The sequence below is a fragment of the Channa argus genome, chromosome 7 (genome assembly GCF_033026475.1).
Source record: "Channa argus isolate prfri chromosome 7, Channa argus male v1.0, whole genome shotgun sequence".
Classification (NCBI taxonomy): Eukaryota; Metazoa; Chordata; class Actinopteri; order Anabantiformes; family Channidae; genus Channa; species Channa argus.
This window is the reverse complement of record NC_090203.1, coordinates 21,263,996-21,280,116: the sequence shown is the minus strand read 5'-3', so window position 1 is coordinate 21,280,116 and position 16,121 is coordinate 21,263,996. Positions and strand designations below refer to the sequence as shown.

Genomic DNA, 16,121 nt, shown 5'->3' with positions numbered 1-16,121 from the left:
TCCATTTGTAAAGAGGCTTACTGAGCATATGTGTTGGTATTGTGAGAGTGTGTGTATATGTGTGCTCCTGTGTGTACATATGTGTATGTGAAGGGGTCCAACTGTGTGTCCTGGGGCCACCTGGCAGCGCTGTGTAGTTTCTGGGGCCTGAGCAGCTGGCCTGGGGGCTGGTGAGGGTGTTCAGTGGGAGGAGGTTTGATATGTGTATGGAGACGGGGTTCTTCCATGGCCCCTGTCCCACCAGACCCAGACAGTAGGAGGCAGATGGACAGGCCACAGCCACTGCCAGAGGGCCAGAGGGGCCACAGGGCTAAGAGAGGGGTCCAGCCAAAACCAACTGAGCTCACACACAGAGAAACAAAGCAGAAAAAAATCCAAATACAGAAACACAGCAGCAGATAAATGATTACTTTTTGTCATATATTTAGCAAAATGGTTCTACAAGGAGAGATTAATACTTTAATTTATAAGTAAATATAACAGAAGAAAAGGCCTCTTCAAAACATCTTGATTGTACCTATTACAAAGACAATCAAATGTCAAAACTAACTATGTTGCTCATTTTGAATTCAAACAACACATCTCAAAAAAGTTAGGATGAGGCAAAAAAGACTTAAAAGTTGTGCAATGCTAACAAAACACCTAGTAGAACATCTAATAACTAACGAAGTTAATTGTCAGATTAGATAGATCAGAATCCTGATGGGTATAAAAAAACAACCTTAAGAAGCTGAGTTTTCAGATGTGTGGTCCACAAACAAATGTATGTTGAGAAAAATGTTTTTCACCATAAAATTGTGAAAATGTAAAAATAGGATCCAGAAAGATTGTCACTTTCTCCGAGCAGTGAAAAATTAAAAAAAAGGGAAATTCTTTTTATAAACCGTGGTTGCCACGGCCTCCAAGCTAAGAGCAGGTACACATGTGACTTGTTATTGGTGCACAGTTCAAAAGCCAGCACCTGTGATAAGGGATGATGAGTGGGTTGCATTGCCCACAAAATGGAAAACGTATACACCTGTGAAAGCAGCATCAATGCTGAACCATATGGACTCATGCTGCTGTACTGAAGATGAAGATTTTCCCGGAAAGCCCATTCTTATTTCAGCAGCACAAACCACCTTATGAACACATCTGAAAACATAAACGATAACATTTATTAGTTTTAACATGTTATATACAATCAAAAATAGGTGGCAGACGATTTGAAAATCATTTCATTTTCTTTTTTCTTTTTTTTATTACATTTTGCAAAATTTGTATCCAAATTTTGTACCGAACTTTCCCGGAAATGGATTTGTATTTTGTGATTGTATTTTATTGTTGAGGATAATTTTGTTTTATTGCAACTGAAACCTTATGAGGCTGTAAAATTCTTCTACTAATAAGCCTTCTCATGCTAATGTGTTTTTAATGACTGTAAATTGTGACTAAAGTAAGCACCACAAAACATTACCAGGTGCTCTTCAGGATTACACTTCCCCTGTGTGAGTTTTACAAAATTACTGTAAGCTACGACAAGACATTAAGGAGCCGTTTGCAAAGAACATAACAGAGGAAAATCAATTGGTAATTGAGTTTACTGTATATCTATATTTAGCTTACGCCTCCTTAAATCTTCTGACAGTGATTTTTAATATGCAGTTGTAAAAAGAGGTTCCTTAAACTGTAGAGACACTGTTTTAAACTGAGATTTGTTTGAGTGTGTAAGACTGACAGAGTTTATTGGGAAGGTGGTGGTGGTGGTGGTGGTGGTGTGGAAGGTAGCCACCAGCTCCAGTAGTCCAGAGAGCCACAGATGCTCCACTGTTTGTGTGTTGACTCTCTGTAATTTGTTTGCTCTAATTTGTTTTGCTGTGCCAGGGGAGTTCCGATTTTAATTTTGCTCCGTGTGTGTTTACCCCTCTTTGTGGATTGCTGATCTGTTAAGCATAGAGAAAGAGTGTGTGAGAGAGGAGAGAGACAGTCCGTGTGGAGGGTGGGCTGTTCAGAGAGCCAAATTCTAAAAAGGAGCAGTGCAGATTGTTTTAAGCTCTGGCAGCCTTTTCAGGCCCAAAGACCTCGCTCGCAGCCTGCACCTGCTCCATCCCCCGGGAGCCTGGTTCCTGATCCGTGGCCCTTGCTTCTTCTCCCCGGGCCCTCAGCCCAGCCATTTCCGCTCCTCCCCTTCTCTCTCCTATTATACCTACTGTTATTTTCTCATCTACTTTTTCTCCTCCACACCAACTTCCATTCCTTCCCTAGCTTTCTCCTTTCTCCTCTTAAACTTAAACCATGCATCTCTTTCCCCCCAAAATCTTCAAATGTTCTTTTCCTCTTTTCCTCCTCCCCGAGGAATTCCATTCATCCATTCTGCTCCTCAGTTCTGGCCTCTTGACCCCTTCTGCCCTTTACACCACCTGCTCCTTCTCTTTCTCCTTATCCATCTTTTTCCTTCTTGCTCCTGGTTAGTATCGCTCTTGCTCTGGCTCAACTTTCTCCTTTGCCCCCTGGACTTTTTTCCCCCTCACCCACTTGAAACATTTCCTCTTCCAGTTCCTGCACTTCCTCTCCTCTCTCCTACTGTCTTGGCTCCGGTGGCTGGCAGAGTCGTAATCAGCCCCCCTCCACAGCTGAATGATTGTGACTTATTAGTCTGATTGAAAAAAATAATAAAAAATAACACTCAGAAAACATGGTCAAAGACATGACAATGCAAGTCAACAGAAAACACTGTGCAGCGCAGAATAGCAGCCCTGACAACAGCACACCTTTTAAGAAATGTAATGGAAACATGAAGGTTGTAAATTAAACCCATAAAAACGCAGTGTTTAAAATTGTCACAGCTATTCTTTATTGAAATCATCCAGTCGCTCCAGTTTTTATGAATGCACATCCGTAGGTAGTGTCATCAGTCAGTTCAGTACATACAGTATGGTGCAATTTGTCACACGTACAATATTTACATTACCACAGCAGTAATGCTATGACGTGGTTCCACTAACAAGACATCTAGTTTTAATATGGCTTGATAAAAGCAGTCCAACTGTATATGATGCCCGCACTGGATGAGGCCACTGAAAAGCACACAACCCAGGCCGAGGCGGGTCGGGATGCAAACCACAGGACAACATAATGGAAGAAGTTTGTTACTAGAGTCCAAGTAACAGGATCAAACTCTGGCCTTCTGTCACTAAGTCGGCTATTCAGGCTTTTCATTTTAAAGGGTCCATCCACCAATATTACAAAAAGCTACTATTTTTACCGTTACCCCAAGTGGTACATCCTGTAGCCATGCAGAAAGTTGCTTTTGGTTTGTGTCTCCACCCTAATAAAATAGAGGTGAATGAAAGGTTATTGGTACTAGTCACCGCATTGAAAATTGACAATTAAAGCCGCAAGAACTTATTTGAAAATGTATATATGCATATAAACAACATACAGTATGTTCACCTTTCAACTCATTTGGCTTGTGTTTTTAGACAATTGATAAATGTAAAATATTTTCTTTTAGCACTTGTCTGGTGGAAATTTCTAGTCCTTCAGCTCCTATGTGCTCCACTACTTCACCGTCCAGTTGCTAAATTTGTCAGTGTGTATTTTGATGCTGAGCAGGTTACATGGAGTGACTTTTTATCTGATTTGTTTCACAAGACGTCTAATGTTATCTAGAGCTGTGAGGATGAACCAAAACAGTAATGCTGAAGGCCATAAAACCCAAAAAAGGGAGTTGAAAAAAGCTAGAATACAGGAAAACTGTCGAGTCAGGTGATCATGCTCTGTGGGTTCATCGCTACATATTGCAATTTAATCCTTATGTAACTAAAAACATTGACTATAATAGAAACAAACAGTACATTGTTAGTTCTCTAAAGTCACACACACTTACTAAGAGCTAGGACTGTTGCTTTTGGCTTAAAATTCAAGACTAGGTATTTTATCTGTAGTAGTCTGAACTCAACGGTTGGACTACAAACATATTGGAACATTAGACACATCTGATAGATATAAACAGTCATGCTGATGTTTCTGTAAATTATCCACATTAACAGGAACTAGAGAGAAATGTTAAATCATTATTCAATGCTGTAGGCACCACAAGTGAAACTGTATTTATTCGTACTGACTTAGAATGAAGACAGCGATCTCAGAGACAGAAATCTCAAATTGTGGAGAAACAGAATGTCAACTATCTGCATAGCTCAATACCACTGCAGGTAAGAGAATAAATAGTTTGTCATTTAAATGAAATTATTTTCCTTCTAATCCATATTCACCATGGTCTCTTTACAGCCATCACACTGCATTGCCACCTCCACCAAGTTGACCCATGACAGACAGACGTGAAATACTCGCTGATCCAATTTGGTCTATTTGTGCTCGGAATTTGTCACCTAGCAATATTCACTTCTGTTGGTTTGGTAAGCTATCTCTGCAAAGATATCACCGCACGATGATTGCTGAACTACTGATAATATACACATTTATGTTTCCCATATGTCTGGTCCATTCTGCACCTCCACAGCAGACTGCTCCCATTGAAATAAGGTGAAAAATAAATTTCCACTAGTGCAAAACAGCATTTACCTTTCAGAGAAATAAGAAAGCAAAGATTAACAAAAATATATATTTTACACCACAGTTAGAACAAAAACAATGTCAGTAAGGTGGCACTGATAATAAATTATATCACAACAAAAACTGTTGCAGAGTATTGTCACCCATTTCCAAGTCTGAGGGCTAAGGCTGATTTGTTGCTGTGCTCAGGTGCGCTATGCAAGTAGCCATGCACTCGCACATCACACCTACACACATATTTGGAAAGCACACCATTAAAATTCAGGACTAAATCATTTGCTTTGTTAAAGCAGAACCTCAGTGTCACAACGGAGGTATCAGGCTGACCGTTGTCGCCATCTAGTTGTCAAATATAAAAACTACAGCTCTTCAATAAGACCTAAAGGTTGATGAAATGAATAACCAAAAACTCCAAGCCACCAATAACAAATCGCAAGCAAATAATTACTTAGTGGAGAGAAATAAGATGAATAATAGTAAATAAAACAGGCACAAATCTGCTAAACTTTCATCCTGACTTCTATTTAAGATCTAGGGTGGTGGTCTAATGAAGACATACAATGTTTTTTTTTTGATATAGATTCTTCCCACATACTGTAGCATAAAGAACATGACACGAGGATCAGTCTAGCACTCAAGGTGGCACTTGATGTTAACTGTGCTTCCTCTTCAGCACGTGGATGGTTAAGAGCCAAGACACAGCAGCTGTCCCTTTTAGCCACACGATCAATCTCCATGTTTGAATGTGTTTGTGTGTTAAGACACATGGCAGAGTGGTGATTAGTTGCATCATTTCATAGCAAGTGAAATGCCACCTGTCTTGTCTACGGCACTCTGCTGTTGCCGCAGCACCTTCCTTGAGATGTTTCCGTTCGGTTAACCTGCCACACCAGCTTCTTCATTTTAACATGAGACAAATAAGGCAAAGAGGAGCTGTCACTATGACAGTTATGATGTTATGGGAAGGGATGAACAGTACAGTAGCATGTTTGTTTTGACGTTCAGCTTTTGTATAAGGTGTGTATATAAGCACCCTGTATGTTCATCAGGAAGTGGTTACACACTGGGTGTTGGAGGTGGAAGAGCTGGAAGAGTTTCACCAGCTGTAAGAACTTTAGTCTCGACGGGCTCTAAAGAAAACCACACAGCAGCCTGTGGTGCTGATTGTTCCAGCTCTGTCGGTCTCAGTCTTGTAAGTCAATCATTGCTTTTCTCAGGTCAAACCTCCAGGTCTGGCATTAAATCCTCCTTAAGCTGGATGTCATTGTCAGACCCCGTGCCCACATCGGAGTCAAAGAGCGAGTGGTCAGAGTCTGGGGAATGTGTGTGCGTGTGTCCCGCTGACTGGCTGCTTGCATCACTGTCTTCCAGAGTGTTAGTCCTGGAGAAGAGGCCAAAGTCCAGCAGACCCGTAGGGGAGCCACCACTGCCACTGCTCTCACTGTCACCATCGTAGTAAAGGTCCTCCACCTCCACAAACCACTCAGGCCAGAACCTTCTCCGCATACGCTCGCAGAACATGGCCAAGTTGATCAGCTCTCCTGTTAAGACACCAGATAGAACATGAGCATGTATTATAGCAGCAGCATGAGGTATCACAAATGCTTACTGACAAGACATACGTGTTACTTTACGAGACTTTACGAGTTTCCCTGTCCTACAAGCTCTTTCATCATAACTACATATCAAAGCGATGACAGAGATTCTTCTTTTGGGAGATAATTAATTATTTATTTTTGTCCTTTCGGCTTATCCCGTGAGTTCAGGGTCGCCACAGCGGATCGTTTGTCCGCATGTTGATTTGGCACAGTTCTTTACGCCGGACCCCAATTTCTACCGGGCTTGGACCGGCACTGGGGAGGGAAATGGGCTGTTGGGGGTTCAGTGTCTTGCCCAGGGACCGAGGATAGAACCACTGACCCTGTGGTCCGTCGATGACTGCCTTTGCCAGCTGAGCTACAGCCGCCACTTTTTGGGAGATAATTAATTAACAAATATAATTAATAGTTACTATTATATACTATACTATTATATACTACTATATACTACTATTATATACTATTAAATAGTTAATAGTTCTGATTTTGTTCCCTGCCAGATGTGAAACAACAATAAAAGCCTGGGGGACAGAGCAGTGAAGTAGAACACCACTGCCATCCAGTGGCTGGAACCGAAAGATATGAAAAAGCAGCAGAGGGAACTAGAATCTAAAATAGGGACTTAAATATCTAAATAAAGAAGCATCTACAGTAAACACATGGAGATGATTTAGAAGTTATTAAACTCTTCTCCTTCTCCTGTGTGTGAGTGACAGATTCACTGACCTTTGATTAGTTGCTCCGGTCGTGTCCCAGGTAGGGTCCACATAGCCTGGGCTAGATGCCCAAACACTGTAGCATCTAATGTTGATATCTTAGAGCCCATGAAGTATTTCTTATCTCCTACAGGACAGAGAAGAGTGAGAAAATACTTTTACAGGTGGGAAAATAATGCATTCACATATTAAAGGCTGTACACTGAGCAAAATGCAATGATCTAAATGACGTTGCCATCACTCTGATGGGATTTTAGGTTTACTTTGTTCAACATCACCTACATTCAAAAGAGTTTTGCAGGTATTCCATTAGCCAAAGTGCTGGACAAATTGGATGGATTTACAATTCTTTCTAAAGAGTTTTCCTCCTGGTGTGACTGAGAGAACTTATGAAAAGGTGTTTAAAAGGATCACATGTAGTAATGATGGTTTCTTTCAGCTGAACAGCATGAGTGTCAATAAGGTAGTGCTGGTTACCAAATTAAGTAGTCAGAATATTCTAATTCCTTTCATGAAAAAAGTCAAATATGCTGCTTTGCATCTATAATGATATGCATCTATACAAACTAGTGAATAAATGTTACAATACATAAGGCACCTTCTCATACTGCTAATTAAGTAATACAGGACACAGACTATGAAGCACAGTCAATATTAAGCATTAGTATCCTTGAAAATGTAAATAAATGTTCTCATCTTTTCCTGCCACTGCAGAAAATGCCCTTCTCAATGAACTACATGCATCCTGAAGCTGGAAGAGCTGCACTTCGGCATTAAAAGATAGGCCATATGTTTGCAGAGTGTACTGATGCACTGACTGTGGGAATGACTTTCCGTTTTACAGCCAGCATTCGTACATTGAAATGGCATAAACAGATCAATGCAAACCACTTTTCTTTGCAGCATCTGACTCTTTGTTTCCGTATGAACACTCTTATTTTATCTCTGGGGCTGACTTCTAGACAAGGTGATGATGATTTTATGCAGCATATATAACCATATGCTTTTAAAAACAGTGGTTTTCTAAAAGAAACTGAACTGTCAGCGGATTCATAGCAACAAGTCCATGTAATTTTATTAACCCAAGTTAAAAAAATCGAACTATTTTTTCAGATTATATAAGAGAGTTTAATAATCCCTTTCCACACACCGGGTATTTCTAATGGATTACATTTTAATGGCAAAGCTTTGGAGGCTGCACGAATGCTTATCCAACTCGCACACATGCAAACAATGCTTACTATCATACCCAGCAGTGTGGCCAGTGTCCTCATGTCCTTCTCCATCAGGGCATACACCTCCTCTTTGGAAAAGCGCCCAATGCCATGGCCATACATTTCCCTGCGTACCATGCCGCCGTTCAGGTGGCTCAGCATCCATTTCAGAGTGTCGCTGAGAGGGCCGCTCATTGCCAGAAGCTTCTGGGTTTCCTCCAGGTTGTCCACCCACTGACAGTAGGCTATTGTCCTGCAAAAAACACACAAAATAGAACACGTCACGCTAATGTAACGTTGATTACTTAACAGTGTCAGCAGTAATGGGCCTATTTTTACCCAGAATGAATCAGAGCAACACCTGAGGTTCACTAAGAGTCTCAAAGAGCCGTGTTGGAACCCTAGCAGTCCTCTATTCTTGTTCTGCCTTTAGGTTTTCTCGTTTTCTGGTGACTTTAGTAAAACATCTAACATTACACTGCTGTCTCCACTCGGGTCCTGCATTTCTAGGGCAGCACGGTGGTGGAGTGCTTAGTGCTGCCACCTCACAGCTAGAAAGACCTTGGTTTGTATCCCTGGCCGGCTCTGGCCTTTCTGTGCAGTTTGCATATTCTTCCTGTGCTCGTGTTGTTTTCTTCTAGGTGCTGCGATTTCATCCCACAGTCCAAACACATGCATGTTAGGTTAACTGTTCACTCTAAATTATCTATCGGTTTGAATGTGAGTTTAAAAGGCAAGCTAAGAACTACACTAGAAAGTTAATTAAAAGAAAAACAAAATAAGAAAAGGAGGAAAAGTGTGCAATGTTTTTTCAGTGCCATCACAATGATAGTATGATAGTAAGCCCCTATGCACTGCACCAGCAACTGGGGGATTGGTGGATGGCTGCTCTACCTCCTGCACCACAGTCGCCCCAACTGTCTGACAATTAATCCTGCACAAATCAATAAAGTGCACCACCACATCCGTCCCAGTGCCCATTCATCTGCTACAGTGCTCTCAGCTCAGTGCCTGAGGACAACGCAATATATTCAACTCATCAAACTCTCAGCATGTTATGTACATAGGAAAAGGACTAGGGCCAGTGCCTCTTGTTGAGAAGTAGGTTAGAAGAGAAAAGGTGACCAAAAACCTTATTACTGTACTGTGTGCTTTCTTAGTTTAGTGCTTCATGGCAAATGTAAAATAAGCAAACCTGGGCAGCTACATGGGTCATCTTGACATTAAGTAAACATGTGTTTCACAGCAAGAGACAGATGTGGGTTTCATGTTCAAACAAGCCAAACCTAGAGCTTCAAAATCTCTCTTGAATTTGGTTCCTACTTATCTGCATTTCCTTTGTGGCCATCATATAGTAGATTTATTAAATGATTTGGGAAATGACAGAACACAGGACAACCACTTTATCCCAGGTTACTAATAACGTAGATGTAATTCTCTAATTCAGTTCGGTCTCTTTGATGATTTTTCTGGCCAAGCTGCTTTTGCGTGTAGACACTAACAGGATTAAGCTGCTACATCCTTACAAACACGCACTTTCTCAAATCACCTACAAATGCAAACTGCTTCTCCTGCTGAGCTTATTATAAAGGCTAAATGTGTCATGTCATATTTCTGCTAGTAATCATCAGCTAAGATACAACTGTAAAGGGGCCTCTTCAGCCTGCATGTGGACATCTGGATCACGCTAACATATATGAAAGCTCACTCAACTGAATTAAAGCATCTGTCTTATGTTACCTCTGGGCCTGGTGACTGTCCAGTTGCCACACACAACTTCCTGTTACATTATCTGAGATCCCATAAACATATAAAATTTTTTGTTTGCAGATTAAAAACAAAAAGAAAAACTAACGAGTTTCAGAGCAGTTACCCAGAAAATAATTTATTCCTGAAGCAAATTACAATGGCAAATTGTTACTGTTGGTTTTATACAAACATCAAATATGGCTCTGTTTAATTCACTTTAATTAAACAATAAGTTGTTAATAGAACTTAAAAGTAATAAAAAAAAGAGAAGGACGTTTCAAAAAATAACAGGACTACAGTTGATAGAGCTGTTAAGACACAGGGAATGTAATGTTCAGATTAAAATCCAAAGCCAACACGGACTCAAGTGAATTTAAAATTCTGTTAATTAATTTAATAAATCATTTTTGTGATGTTATTATGATTATAATCAGTGGTTTGTGTGACATGTAAAGTAACTGTAAGGCATCCTCACTGAGACAGGGCTGTGTGTATAATCTACACTTGCTGCTGCCAGTCTGGACACACAGTGAGCAACAAGCTGCCACACTACCTTTGCTTGACATAAATAATTCAGCCAATAGGTCTACATGTAGGTCTAAACATGGCCGAGGGTGGAGGAGCAGAGAAAGGAGAGAGGGGAGGTGACACGACGAGAGGGGGAGGGATGAGTAATGTGGGCTATGTGAATGTCCTTTGAGAAATGTTAGGACTCCCTGCTTGCAATGCACAGATGCTTTAACTCAACTTCTTTAAAAATACAGCATTTTAACATCAGGTTACCCACCCAATGTCCTGTGTTTACCCCCATTCCAAATAAAAGCAAACTGTGTTAGTGTGTATTTGTGTGTGTGTATGATGGGGTGGAGTGTGAAAAATGGATCTTCCAGGTAATGGAAAACACTCTTAGCCTCTATGGGCATGAGAGAAGTGGTAAACGATTTCCTAGCAGCGATGTGTGTCTCACCCAGAGGCATTGGAGTGACTCACTACAGTGATGGATGGCTTATAAAAAAGTATGAGCTGATCTTTGGTGTTTGGTGTATCTGAGATTAAACGTACTGTACATGCTGAAGACAGAAAATGCTTAATTTAAGCCTTCAAGCTAATTTTTCTTTCAAATCAATGAAGACTGAAAGAAAGCTGCAGCAACTAAAGCCTCCTAGAAATGAGCTGCTTACCAGTAGAGGTGTTCCTCCACCATTTTGCTCACAGCTCGGGACACAGCTCTCTCCTGTGGGGTGAGGTTCTTGTTGAGGTTGACACCCAGCTTTTCCTCCAGAAAGTCCACGATGAACTCTGACCCCGAAGCCTTCTCATAGTTGTACTCAATCCAGGGCATCTTTCCCTGTGGCGACAGTTTCCCATCAAAGTAATTCTGGAAAAAGAAAAAGAAGATTTCTATGTGAATAAGCATGATTCTGTGTTTGTTTAAGTGAAAATAATAATAATCTTTGATTTGTTTTGTAATGTTTTCTCTTCTTTTTTTTTTTTACACTAATACGTCAAATTGTACTCGTCAATCCTTTTCAAGTAGTGTTTTTCATTTCGGAGTTTTTTCTTTGGCTGTAGAAAACTTGGAGATCAGTTGATGAGAGTTTTACTCAACTGCTGTTTTTCTATGTGAAGACCAACAGCTTTGGGATCCATGGGTCATTTCAGTGTTGTAAAAATGTAATGATTCTTAAAAATGTCTCCAAAAAACAAACAAACAATCAAAACAACAACAACAAACACACAATAACAATCATTCTTCTAGGTTTTCGTGATGCAAGATCAATAATAATTTTAAAGGAATTTGTGCTTAGGCAGTTTTGAACTCAATGTAGAAGCAGATGTTAACATACTTCTCATTAGCCAGGAGCATGGTAGCTTCAGTGACGGATTTGCATTTTGGAAATACACAAGAAAATTTGCTGGTGCTCAGGATGTAATGTATTTCACATTTCTAGCAGGAGCTGCAGCATCAGTGTTGCTTGAAACACATATTGAAGAAACTGGGTATTGATGGTTGGGCTGACTAAAGGAACTACAGAATCACTAACAGAATAAAAAAACATCACAGTACAGGTCAAGCTGTTTGAAAACCAGATGATCTCTGCAGAAACCAAACATTTGCAATTTCCCCTCTGTGGCTTTGAGTCTGCCGAACATCACCTGGTAGGGCAGATCCACCATGCGCAGGTAGGTCTCTATTTTGAGGCAAAAGGGTGAGAGGCTGGGCACGCCATTCTTTGGCCTGGAGAACTGGTGGAGGATGATGGCATCTTTAGAGTCCAGCTCTTGCTCCTTCCTACACAGAGAACACAGATGAAGAAAATAACATTTGCAGTAAATAAACTCATTTGGACTAGTCTACGTCTGGTCTACATATTTTCCTAGTGGCACAGGACAAGCAAACACGATCAGTATTTATATTTTCAAATACATTCTTAACGGTGGTAATTATTGTTATTATTATTATTTATTTTTGATTTTTTTGCCGTCCGACCTAACAAAGCCAAAGCTAATACCTGTATTTTAAGACATTATATTGCTTCAGGCTTCTATGAACCTTCCTGGGATAAAGCAGCCTCTGTGTCCTCTGTTTTGAACACAACGGCCCACTTTTAAATTGCAGTGACTCATGTGGTTGTTCGTTATTAAAGCTTGAACAACAGCCTTGTAAAGACCTGCATTTTGTTGTCTGGGTTTAATTATAGGCTGTTTTGTGATACCTGTCACTGTTGTCACTTTGTTAAAAAAAAAAAAAAAAAACAATTTCCTATATTTACCTGTTAATGTTTGGTTATGTTTAGATAATCAAAATTATCCCATTTACCCAAGGTATTATATTTATTAATGTGGATTGTCCTTTAACATCATAGATGGAAAATACTGTTGTTGCCGGCAGATGCCTACTTAGGTCAGAAGTACTTTTGGTAAATGGAATTGATTGGACATGATTGGAAATGATTGGAAATGATTGATTGAAGGATTGATCACACTGCCCCATCTATAAGTCACCACAGTGCTGGGGATTTCCTATCCCTCTCCACAGCTGCAGCCACACTGTGTGCTGTTTAACCTCAAGGGAATTTATGTGATTGAACCGAACTTCCTCTGTCTTTTTTATCTGGATTTCTGTGGATGTGAGGTCCTGTTATCCCTGTAGCAGTTGTGGCACTATGCATGTTAAGAGCGATACAGAATATTCCAGTAGTACTATCACCAGATTGGGCTCCAAACAAAACATTTTATTATTCGAGATGATACATAGTGATCATGATCTCTCCACAGAATCATTTCTCTAACACTCAAACATGACCTGCTAAATCTTTAGAATCAAAGTTTTAATCATCTACAATTTCAAAACTGTTTTTCACCAGATGTTCTTTGTGCAGCTCACAGGAAGAGGCGAAAGGACACTTTACAATGAGGCATTAGCATTATTTTCCAGGCCCACAGACACACCCTGTCTGGTCAGTTTGGCATCGTTTTTTCTGACAGGCCAGTGCTCTTGAAATTTGAGTGATTTAATGTTACTGTTCAGTGGCCTGCTGGTTACTATGCTACATTTTAAAACTGAGCCTTAGTGGCTTATAGCACACAAAGCCTGATGTAATTCTTTATTTGGTGTATTAACAACGTTTATTTATATGAGTTCAGAGAAAAGCTACATATTTGAGAAGAAAAACTCTTTTGTGATTATTTTGTAGTTTGATAGTAGTTATAAGCAAACAGCAGTGGGGCCTTTCAGTTTAAAGTTGTTGTCATAAGTTTCCTAAAAGACAACTGCTCAGTGTACAGTGGCCAATACAGTGTCCATAGACTTTATTATTGTGCAGTCGCTGTCCACAGTCACGTGGTGCTGAAATTGTTTAGAATGCGCTCCATTATTACACCTGATCGGTCTCATACATCCTGTGTTTTCTTTTATGTCTCTGTCCACTTTGTCTCCCCGAACAGCCACTTAAAGCGCTCTCCGAACATTAGGACGGAGAATAAAAGCTCTGCTTTAGCAGAGATGCCGCCGGTGCCAACAACACATCACATGGCATAAACAGATGACGCTGACATGCTGCGGCTCCAGCCTCAGTCGCCTGCACGTGATTCAGCAGCAGCAGCAGCAGCGTTTCTGCACGGAATGCACGGTTACGCAGATTACCATAGGGGGAGGGGGAGCGGTAAAGGCACAAAATAGCAGGCCACTGTTACAGGATGTACTCCCCGCCTGGCATGAATTGCTTGCACTAACAACAGCTCTGGGTTAATCGCTTTTACATCACAGGGACAGAACAAATCCAATTCACCCGTCTTTTTGTTTCTGGAAAGTACGGCCGCAGATATAGAGTTGTTGTCGTGTTATTTCTAGGCAGCAGCAGCTGTGGATCTAATGGCAGAATTCAGTAAAGGTCGCAGCTTGTCACAATGCAGCGCCCTGGGAGCGCTTGGTTTGTACACGCTCAGGTGGCGACGGAGCTGGCACGGGAACGGACGCGTGACTCGTTTTTATTTATTTTTTTAACCACCTGATGTCGCGTCCTTGGAAGGAGTAATCATGCACTGAAACCTCAGCAAAGCACATCCGTGGCTTTATCACCGCTCATTACAATGACACTGATCAGTCACTTATTAAATAAAAACAGCTGATGATAGTAAACGGACAGTGCCTGCAGTGATTCCCTACCTGATTGCAAGCAGTTCATGCAGTAGGTAGGCTGCAGCAGCCAGCAGGGCCCCCCCGGTGATGTACAGGGTCTTCTTCCACCAGGAGTCCGAGCCCAGAATCGACATGATGCCTCCGTAGTCCTGCAAAGGGAAGGCGATGATATAGCCATACAAAGACTGCTGCTGCTCGGAAGCGCACAGCCCGAGGGGCAGGCTGTGATTCCGCCCGAGTTCAACCACACACGGCCGGGAGGAGGCGAAGCCAGCAGCCCAGTACATCCTCCCTCCCTCGGTTACAGCCACCCCGCTTCCTTCCTGCTGCAGTCGCCGTTAGGCTTCACCCAATCGGCCAGCGGACTGTCTACGGCATGTTGGCGGGGTGGCTGCTAATAGTCCTCCAGGAATCAGGAAGGAGTAAACATCTCTACTCCCACTCCCCGGGATGATGCCTTGCACCCACTTCGCCTTGCCTTGCAGGTTTTAGAAACCAAGCGACTCACTTTGCAGTCTCACTTCCGGTCAAAGATTTCAAAATAATTCCTACTGCTTGGGCTGTGTTGCAGCGTGAAGTTGACTCATTCAATATTTATTAAACAATATTGACATTTTACTTTGCTTTACCAAACACTATTAAATCATTCTTGCACAAGTCAACCAGTAAAAGTATTTCAAACTACTTAAGCACAGAATGTATACGTCAATAAGATCAAACCACAATAATGGCTACAAATAGGCCTATTGTTTGTATTAATAAACTGTTGGTTGCTTCTTCTATTGGTTATCTTGGAAATTCTATAGTTAGGTGTACAATTTTATACTATATTTATTAATCATTGTAGCCAAGTGACCATAATAAATACAACTGTTTCTTAAAAGAAAGAATTATAACAGCTCGTTGAGTCTTTTACTTTTATAGGAGAAAAAGAGCAATTTCAGCTGGCGATGTGTTAAAGACTTGCAGCTTGACGCAGCAGCCCTATTGTTTTGTCTCAGTGGAGTCACCCCGCCCTCACGAGCTCCCTGCATCCCAGTGAAACCAGTAGATGATGAACACAAAGGCTACTGGCCAACACAACATGACGATAAACCGCCGTAATCAGAGGACATAATCTGCGTGTGTAAGCAGACACAAGCTTTAGTGGATTTGCTGTGCTCTGCAAAAACTAATAACTCGGCAGAAGAGTAAACTTGTGAGCTTGTCATCATTTTTGTTATGTACTTCAAAATACTTTAAATTCATCCAAACGATCACCTGTTGTACGCCTGTCATTAAATCACATAAAGTATAAACACAACAACTATGTGAATGCGGCCAGAGGCGGAAGGTTTTACTCACTCTGGAGCAACTTCTGAGGTGTAAGACGACGTTCACCTTGACGAATGCATCTACCAGCTGTGTTGTCGGTCTGTGCGTCCAGCATGGCGTGTGGTGGAGACAACTTCGACCAAAGATTTCGTAAAGCTCCTACAGCTGTAGCGTACATCAATCTCCTGTCTGTCAACCGGTGACAATCTGCCACACTGAACTTTTGGCACCGTGATGTGCATCGAAGTCCTCGCTGCAGCCATTGCTACTGCGGGGCGCACTCCCGCGGTTTTACAGAGCGCGCCTTACAGCAGGGCTGTTAATATACACG

The 16,121-nt window shown here is 41.3% G+C and overlaps 1 protein-coding gene across 2 annotated transcripts; it reads right to left on the bottom strand.

Annotated features, from left to right (window-relative positions):
• Positions 1-2,809: 2,809 nt before the first annotated feature.
• faxcb (failed axon connections homolog, metaxin like GST domain containing b) lies at positions 2,810-16,103 on the bottom strand. 2 transcript variants are annotated; one of them, XM_067511207.1, is made up of 7 exons: positions 15,821-16,103; positions 14,504-14,625; positions 11,992-12,127; positions 11,016-11,212; positions 8,121-8,338; positions 6,882-6,998; positions 2,810-6,098 (listed from the first exon to the last, which is right to left on the bottom strand). In XM_067511207.1, the coding sequence occupies exons 2-7, from the start codon at positions 14,608-14,610 to the stop codon at positions 5,776-5,778; spliced, it is 1,098 nt and encodes a 365-aa protein (XP_067367308.1). In that variant the 5' UTR covers positions 14,611-14,625; positions 15,821-16,103; the 3' UTR covers positions 2,810-5,775. The 2 variants fall into 2 exon arrangements, with proteins under 2 accessions (XP_067367308.1, XP_067367307.1); XM_067511206.1 differs by lacking the exon at positions 15,821-16,103 and having other exon boundaries at positions 14,504-15,730.
• Positions 16,104-16,121: the final 18 nt, after the last annotated feature.

What these genes read in the sequence shown, in the direction of transcription:
- faxcb (XM_067511206.1), bottom strand. Translation starts at nt 14,763, where the DNA reads ATGTACTGGGCTGCTGGCTTCGCCTCCTCCCGGCCGTGTGTGGTTGAA. An exon ending in GTGGAGGAACACCTCTACTG is followed by an intron (nt 8,339 to 11,015) that starts GTAAGCAGCTCA and finishes TGTTTTTTGCAG; the next exon opens with GACAATAGCCTACTGTCAGT. An exon ending in ACCGGAGCAACTAATCAAAG is followed by an intron (nt 6,099 to 6,881) that starts GTCAGTGAATCT and finishes GTGTCTTAACAG; the next exon opens with GAGAGCTGATCAACTTGGCC.